This window comes from Lygodium microphyllum, chromosome 1 (genome assembly GCF_053477565.2).
Source record: "Lygodium microphyllum isolate KBCC chromosome 1, Lygodium_microphyllum_v1.1.10, whole genome shotgun sequence".
Classification (NCBI taxonomy): Eukaryota; Viridiplantae; Streptophyta; class Polypodiopsida; order Schizaeales; family Lygodiaceae; genus Lygodium; species Lygodium microphyllum.
The window spans coordinates 95,230,741-95,239,939 of record NC_141135.1 but is presented as its reverse complement, the minus strand read 5'-3'; the positions used below and the strand labels follow the sequence as shown (position 1 = coordinate 95,239,939).

Genomic DNA, 9,199 nt, shown 5'->3' with positions numbered 1-9,199 from the left:
GTGAGGTTCCAACCACTATAACCATGCATAGTAGCTAAGATAATGCATAAGTGTATGGCTAGGAGAACTGAAGCTGGTTGGTGGTTATTTGAATAAGACATTTTAGTCCCATCACAAGCAGTCTTCCAGCATACTAGACTTTGAGTTATTCATGTTTGGGAGTAGAAAAACACACAAGAGTATGGGAAATACAAAGGTTGATATAGTAATTAGACTATTAGTAGCCATTTTAATCAACTACCTTCAAACTTATCAGAGGTCTAGCTTGGCACCTAGCATGCTTTTGTTAAAAAATGGGAGTTGATGCCATAATAGTGCTTATTTACTCCAAAGGTAGTTGCTGTTGAGTAAGGTATGACACACAATTTGTGTGTTGATTAGGACAAAATGATGTCATTGAGAGCCAATTTTCACAAATATGTTTTTATGAAGTACCAAGGAGAGTACTTGGAAATGGCTAGAATATAATGGTAGTTGCCAACTCACAAGGTGGCTAGTAAAATAGTTTAAGCCATCTTCACTCAAGTAGTCTACGTAGTTATTCAAAAGTGGGGTAGGGGACCACTTTCACCCTAAATAAGTGCTATGACATGCCCATGTCGAGAGTTGTGCATTAGATCAGATAAACACCATGATGCATAAGATTGCAACATATAAGAAGCTAGTTCAAAGAGCTAAATTTACTAGAGCATGGAAGGAAGTTTACATGGTTAGAAACATGGAAAGGCTATAGATTTGTTGCATTGGAACTATAGTTTAAAAGATACATGGGGGTCAATGCTTATGTGTGGATCCATCCATATTCTCTCCATCACAAATGCTATAACAACGACTATGTGCAGCAGTACATACCCATGCACATGGAAAGGTCAATCCACATTACATCCCATACCATCATGTTTATGGCATCTTTGGAAGTGGGAGGTGTAACCAAAGGGGACCACCTCTCAAACAGATGTAATCCTATGGTACATACCATAGGGGATTGCTAGCTTAAGTGTAGCTAAAGAGCATTCATACAAATGATTAGATCAAGCATAATGTTGTGCTAATCATAGATAAACCTGGTTGCAATCCATATCTATGTAAAGATGGGGAGATAGTTATCCATTCGTATACTCAATCACTATAGTTGCTAAGATATATTCAACACAATTTCATTCATTTGTGTGTGTGTGTGTGTGTGTGTGTGTGTGTGTGTGCGTGCGTGCGTGCGTGCGCGCGCGCGCGTGTGCGTGTGCGTGTGCGTGCGTGTGGGTGCGTGCGCGTGCGCTCGCACATAAATATATGCATTATTATATTAGCCTTATTATATGTTGATGCATTTTCATAAAATTATTATAGTATGTAAATATTATATATAATACATAACATATTATTATATGTATTGTAAAGTGATAATCACAACATTAATGATTTGTTTTACTATATTAAATATTAATAATATAATATTTAGTATATGTATCATATGAATATTATGTTATTACCTATGCATTATAAAACATCACTTATTATTTCAAAAGTACATTTTATTTTATATTAATATTGTATTATATATTATGTAACATATTATTATAAGTATATTGTATTGACAATTTGATTATGTACATATTATATTAATAAATACATTTTATATGATATCATATTATTAAAAAATATGATATAATACATATTAGATACTATATTGTATAAAATGTATTGTATTATACTAATAATAGGTTTCATTCATTTGTAGAATATAATAATAATAATAATTTTAATGGACATATTAGTATTTATGTTTTACATTATTTATATGTGTTGTCCCCACAAGCCATTGTAGGTTGTAGAGAGAGAGAGAGAGAGAGAGAGAGAGAGAGAGAGAGAGAGAGAGAGAGAGAGAGAGAGAGAGAGAGTGTGTGTGTGTGTGTGTGTGTGTGTGTGTGTGTGTGAGTGTGAGTGTGTGTGTGTGTGTGTGTGTGTGTGTGTGTGTGTGTGTGTGTGCGCGCTCTTGCTAGAGGAAGTGTACCTTAAAATTTAAAGTGCCTTAATTGTTTGTAAAGCCAGTGCAAATTATATGATGATCTTTGCTAATAGTGCAAAGATGATAATCTAGGCGCAGAGCACCTAGTATTCCTTAATGAAATGGCACAAGTTGCTACCTCATTATAGATCATAATCACTCATAATCTAGAAGATTTCTTTGAATGTTAGCACAAAATGTTTACTTTAAGATTAATTTAGTGGATAAAGTTCAATGAGTCTATTTCACTTAATTTTCCAATGTCTAACATTTGTCCATGTGTGGAGCATGCAATATTCCATGCATTGAACAATAGCCTATGTATATCTAACTATTTTGAGAATTGGAAGTATTAGGTAAACTTCATTTTCTTTCGATGTCATATTCTTAATCAACTTCGAAAGGTACCCTTTAACAACTAGACTAAGAGCATATTAAAAAGTAGAATATAGAATTCTTGAAGGACTAGGCACAATGGAGGATGTGAACTCTTAGAAGCAAATGAGTATGGTCGAGAAGTGGACCTTAATTATTGTATTGATGGTTGATAATGCTATATTAAATTAGGTGAATTTTTTATTTTGTAAGGGAAAACTATGGACCTCAAGGTAGTGGTCCAAAAGTCATTGTGGAGTAGAGGCGCCACGTATTCATATGAAGGGGAATATGAGCAATATTTTTGGGTTATGATGACAAGTAGACAAAAATGCTTACTAGCACCTAGAAAAGGGGTTGCATAATTGGTTGAATGAAGACACTAATAAAATGAGGCATTTGGGAAGAATGGAGGGTATGGGTGTGAAAGCAAGCACAATTGCAGGCCATCGAGGTAAAAAAGAAGGCCAATAATTCATAGGGTGGTGATTATGGAGGTGAGGGGATAGGTTATTGGTAGCAAAAAGGCTTTTGGCCATGGTCATGTGATGAAGGTGTGGTGAGGATTTGTGAACAAAGAAGATTGTAATGTTAGGACTTACTCATTTGCTTTAAACCTCCATAGTGGAATGTGTGCCCAATCTTGAATTGAAGCAAAAGTGAGATCCCCCACAAATCACAACATATGGTTAAGATGTCATGTGAGAGTCCCCACTTTATACTAGGGATGACAAAGCGACCCTACGGCAAGGGAGGGAGGGCGACTCGGGAGACAAGGCGAGAGAGCCCTTTACTTTAAGGATGAGGTCGGGAGAGAAACTGATGTGGTTTCTGATGAGAGAGAGAGAGAGAGAGAGAGAGAGAGAGAATCTTGCCTGAATGACGACCTTAGCGACCCCATTACACTAAGGTTATGTGGGTTGAGAAAGAGGTACAACTTATAAATATGTGTTAACGTTTGAGAGAGAGAGTGACAGATCTGGACAATGGGTCAAGAGAGAGTTTAATACTCGATAATTAGCTTAATTGAGGCTATGGTGGTCTGATCTGAGAGAGAGAGAGAGAGAGAGAGAGAGAGAGAGAGAGAGAGAGAGTCAGAGTCTGCCAGTGTGTGCGCGCCCGCGCGCGAGATATATTAACTGCATGGAGGCTGTGATAGCGTTGGTCCTGGCACTGCTATTGTTATTCATCGTGCTGTCGCCAGCGGCATGGCGGACCAGCTGCAGCGATACATCGTCGAATAAGAAGAGATCATACAGTGCCTCAGCATCACCCTGCGACGACGACGGCGGCGAGGACGAATACTGCGGCAATCGTCGCCACATCCCTGCCTCGTTCTGCGGCCTGGAGCTCGTCTTCCCATCGTCGCAGTCGACGTTCCTGACCGACGTGGACGACCAGCCGTCCAATCACGCCCCGCCAGCTGCAGCGTCCGAAGCAGCGCCGGCAGCGGCAGCTGCAGCAGCCGAAGAGGAGCACCCCAAGTCAACTTAGCGCTGCTCTCTCTCTCTCTCTCTCTCATCTTCCGTCGCAACGACTGTGTGAGATGCCGCTGTGCGACGACTTCCTCGTCGCCGTTGCTAGCCTTCCCACTCAGCTGCTAATCATCGCAAGCATTGAACAATCCCCTCTACCCACATAAAAAGCATGCCCTGCGCCACATGGGACGAGCTCTCATACCCTCTTTACTTTTTGTTTATCTTTGCAATCTCAGTCGAACGATCAAGCGTTCCCTAAATTAGAGCATTACAGGCTTTGAAACGGTACCTTTGATTTCCATTAAGAGATACGGTACTTCTCATATCGTGTATATCCTTTAATAACACCCTCCATAGCAAGGGAGCTCTTCGTTTCCTCTCTACTTTTGTTCCTCTCTTGTACTCTTCTTCTCAAGGAACCGTTACTAAGATACTCTTTCTCTTATGTGTCTTAGAATACTAATACATACTCTAATTTTCATCCCACACTTACAAAATGAGATTGATATATAAAGATCCTCTCTTTTGAGATTTAATCATCCTCTTTTAAGGAGAATTTGCGTAAGCATGTGCCCTATGTACTTCTAACATTTACAAAACTTTAAAAAAATTATAGTTGTGATAGAATATTTATCAAATTGTGCAGCATCATAGAACCCATTTGATGATGCAAATAATTTGGGGATAATTTGTCTCCACAAATGATTACACAACCAACTATAGTATTAACATTTCTTTATTTGCCATCAATGTTGTATCAAACATATCTTGGCTATATGACAATTGATGATACAAATTTGTCCAAAAATGTTGAGTAAAATTAATTTCCATTTTGTGGTTGCTATTGGATTATTTATGCATTCTTAAAGTGTAATGTACGCTAAGGCCTATCTATCATGGAGTGTTGATAACTAGCCTTAGAAACACACATGAATCACTATTAAGTGAGACTCATGCTTTGTAAGCCTTCATTATCATATAGAAGGGCCTAGAGAGAGAGAGAAGCAACACCTTATATTTACTTAGACATTTATGGTTATAAAAAGCTAGTTCCTCTCCCACCATATTTCTAGTAATCTCCAAGTTTAATCCCTATCTGAATTGTAACAATTGGTATAAGAGCCTAGGCCTCGGTCCTTTATCTAGTGAAGCCTTGGATTTTAGTATCAAGCTTAGCTTGGGGTTTAGTCTAGAACTGTTGTCTACATTGCCAAGTTCACCTTTCTTCATGGGGGCAATGCAGAAAACTAGTTGTTACTAGAGATCTCATCTTTTTTGAAGTTCCTTGTGGGAGTTCAAAAGGTAGAGAGTATTTTAGTGAAGGTTTCTTGCTATTGTCTATTCTTGCTCTCTAAGTCTCAAGCTCCCAAGCTCTTATATATGGATTGATTGCCTGATCAATGCCACCACAATTGACTTTGCAGTCACAACCTATATCAGCTTGGTAGTCTTGTCTTGGGTATTTGAGTTGGAAAGGGATTTCTCTTGCATTTTATAGTTTTCAACCAATTTTAGACATCTCCCACAATAAAGAAATTGATTTACCTTGCTTTACCCTTTGCTCAAACACTTAACTAGAGATTTTATACGAACTTTGGCAAGCCTCACAACTGTTCAAGTAAGGTTTCAAGGGAGATATTGGTCTCTATCTACAAGAGGTTAATGATAATACTTTGGATGGAGACTCTTATCCTTTCAAGAGCTTTTCACACCCTTGGCTCAATTATCTCTCACCTATTGGCTCACATTCCAATCTCCAAGTCATACAGTTCTCTTCTCATACTCCTTATACTAATGCAAGTAAGAAAACCAAATAACTCAAGAGTTTTGTAGATTCACTACTTACCTTCACCATGATGTATTTCACATGCTATTGAAGGTTCAATAATGGCCTCACAATCCATATGGCGTTCCTTGATTTGCTTCTTCCACTTATTTCACTACAAGATATAGACCTTATACCGACGTTTAAAACGACGAAAATACAAACAACAAAATTTACCCCTGTCGTCGCAAAAAGCGTCGTTATTGACGACGCCATAGAAACGTCGCTATATGCGTCGCAACCGGTAAAGCTGCGACACTCATAGCGAGGCCAATAGCAACCCGAGCAGTAAATTTGCGACGCAAATAGCGACGGTAACATGGAAAAAAAAAATTTGTGGCAGGGCAGCTAGCACTGTGTGCTGTATGAGAGCCATACAAAATAGTTTCTGCACTACTACATACAAAGCGTTTGCAAACAAAAAGAATGTATACTGAAATCATAAAACTGATACATGAAATAAATACATGATCGCGTAAAATGTGATTGGTACAATCATGAAAGGATATCACTAATACATAGAAAATGTCTACATAGATCAGGCGACTAAAAACTAAAGGTGTGTGAGCTCCAAGGATCCAAGGGCGAGCTAGAAATCCTTGTCCCCCGAAAGCTCGTCCCGCCACAAAGGAGCATCGAACGGATTCTACAGAAAAAGAAACAACATATCAATCCATCATACAATAATGCATTCAAATATCTCATGGTAACTACGGACAAGAAAGATGAGTGATTTACAGGGCCACCGCGTCTATACAATCGGTCGATCAATGCATTGAGACTGTGCCTCTCTGCATATCGAGTCTCAAGGCCTTGCGGATCGCGATTTGTAATGGAGTGCTACAAAGAAAACAAAATGTTAACTGTTAGAAACATGATTGTCAATACAAAGAATATTTTAAAAAAACAAATAAGCAAAACAAAAGAGAAACTTACAAAGTCCTCCAAATATGTCCTGTGGCCGCCACTCCCAAGATGATGCACCACTCCGGCCTCGAGTCGTGCCCTCGCCGCCTCCCACTACTGACTCCAACGTCCTGGTGAATATGTAGCCTCCTCCCTCAGTCGGCGCCAGTCGTCTGCATCTAACCACTCGGGCTTTGTAGCCCCACTCTTGATTGCCTTGCGTGCGTCGGATCGTCTATGTGACATGTATGCACGCATGCAATCCATCATCCAACCCGTAGAGAATCTATCTACTGCAGCTGGCACCGAAAACTCCTCGTGCAAGGATGCTACTATGTAGTCCTTGCTCCCCTCCGGTATGTTCTTCCAATGATCCAGGACGTTGTGCCGAAAAACTTGTTGGCACAACTCCCTCATGCGAGCCATCACCCTCCTCCCCTCATCATTCATGATGATGGCTCCTGACCTACTATCAACTAGGTATCCATAATCCCTAGGAGTCTACCTAAGATGGGTCCTCTCCCATCTCCATCCACGCTCCTGGGCATATCCAGGAGACCCCTGTACATCCGGTGTACCGACAGGGGTACCCTCTCTCGGAGTGTCACTCAAAGGGGTGCTACCAAAGGGGGTGCCACCAAAAGGAGTACCACCAAAAGGCGTGCCACCTGTTGACGGCTGCGCAAAAGCCGGAGTAACTGGAGTAGACGTCCCCACAAGTGTGACAAATCCTGGAGGTGACGCAGCTCCAGCTGAACGACGAGACGGAGACACCATGTCCGTGTCTCCACAGCAGCACCCCCTGATCCCGATGCAGTCCCTCCCTCTAGCCCAAGTCGTGAGCGTCGAGATCGTCTACTCGGAGCTGAAGCATCTGATCGCGCTGAAGCAGATCTAGTAGAGCGCCCTGACGAAGAACGAGACAGCTCCTTGTCTGCCATCTCTCTGAATCTCGCGAGCTGATCTAGAGACATGCGTGCCATCATGTCCTGAAACTCCTCATTGCTCATCCCTCGACTCATCCTGAAAATGTCACCTGCACAGATAAAAAATGATGTTAGAATAATCAATTTAAACTATACAAAGCACAGTAATATAAATCATTTTTGAAAAATCCCTCTTAAAATGCATATCTTATGTACCTTTATGGAAGATCTAAACAACGAATTGAGTAATACAATTCTCCAAGAATGAAGTATTCTATGGTCCCATGTTAATCTCCTGACACAACTCTACATACACTGGAAGGTCGATAGACATGTCACCACAAAAGAATGAGTTTGTCTCGATCTCAAAAAATTCTTGGACTTCTGTATTTCCATCATTGTTAGCCGATGAGGGCTCCAAGCTTGCGGTGGCCTCCACCCCTTGTAATATCGACCCCTCTATTTACATATTTTCTTCATCTATGCCTGGAACATCGCTTTGATCATATACTCTCGCACTTCGAGGAGTTGAAGGTATAACATACCACCATCGAGGTTGTCGGGGGTTTGGATAGAAGATTACCTGTTCACAAATACTTACAAAGCGAGTTCAAACCATTATGACATAAACCATGTCATATTACAATTAGCAAGCAAATGACTCTTTGCACCTATTCACAATGGGTCGGCAACACAAAGGTGTCGCGCAAATCCGTCCATTTTTTTTCGGAATCTATTTAGAGAAATCCAGATGGACCTCGTCGAACTGTTGCTCCAGCTCCTCCAAGTACCATTTTGAACCACTGCACATCGAATAGTATCATGGAGAAGCTACGGTAATCCACCGTAATAATGCTTTGCAAGTTCCCAAAATGCTCCATCTCATCCACAACCGTGTTCGGATCCGTTGCTCGTCGCTGGCTCTCTTGCTCAAACCTTGCCATGACACCGCAGTCCATTGTGGAGCGCGTTTTGTCAATACGCTCCACGCGAAAATGCCATCCGCGCGATCACGCTGCACTATATATTTTGTACTGTACATTGAAACACTCAAATTAGATATAGCAAGCAAATTTAGATACGACACATTATAAACCCCTCATTACCTTTGGACTACATCCCCTCGAGAACTCCCACTCCTCCATTGAGACCTCTGTCCCTTCGCTAGATGCTGCGGTCAAGGCTCCATGCAACCATCGTGTTGACATAAACCGCGGCATCTCCTCCATGCCTTCGGGATATCGAATCGGTCGGTGACACGTACTGCGTCGGAATTCAGCTCGCGCTTCCTCACGATCTTGCCTTGCAATCTGGTACTTGGCGAGCCACGTCTCCATGGAGGCATGGTGCAACATACAAAAGCGATTCACCTTCTCTTCCATTGAGGCATCCATTCTTTTTTCTACCCCATTTCCAACCACCACATCTCCAGTCAGCCTATCATCATCCTTCAGCGTCCATAGCATTTCATTGTCTGGTTCCACTGTTGGTAGCCATTGTGAGATATGTACTAACGCCTCTGACACCAACCAACCTTTCGCCATGCTACCAACCAACTTGTATCGTGAGCATGCTAGTGGGCAGGTATTTCTCAAAGAGACAGATCGTCTCAACTGCTCCCCGCCTTGCGGATTCAATAGAGGACTTCTTAATCTCTTTCTGTGAGATCCATTGCACCAAAGTCGAA

The 9,199-nt window shown here is 41.3% G+C and overlaps 1 protein-coding gene across 1 annotated transcript; it reads left to right on the top strand.

Moving 5' to 3' along the window:
* The first annotated feature begins 3,204 nt into the window (after positions 1 to 3,204).
* On the top strand, positions 3,205 to 4,298 carry LOC148041425 (uncharacterized). The gene has a single exon (XM_087679244.1). The coding sequence runs from the start codon at positions 3,521 to 3,523 to the stop codon at positions 3,869 to 3,871; it is 351 nt and encodes a 116-aa protein (XP_087535370.1). The 5' UTR covers positions 3,205 to 3,520; the 3' UTR covers positions 3,872 to 4,298.
* The last annotated feature ends 4,901 nt before the right edge of the window (positions 4,299 to 9,199 follow it).

What these genes read in the sequence shown, in the direction of transcription:
- LOC148041425 (XM_087679244.1), top strand. Translation starts at nt 3,521, where the DNA reads ATGGAGGCTGTGATAGCGTTGGTCCTGGCACTGCTATTGTTATTCATC.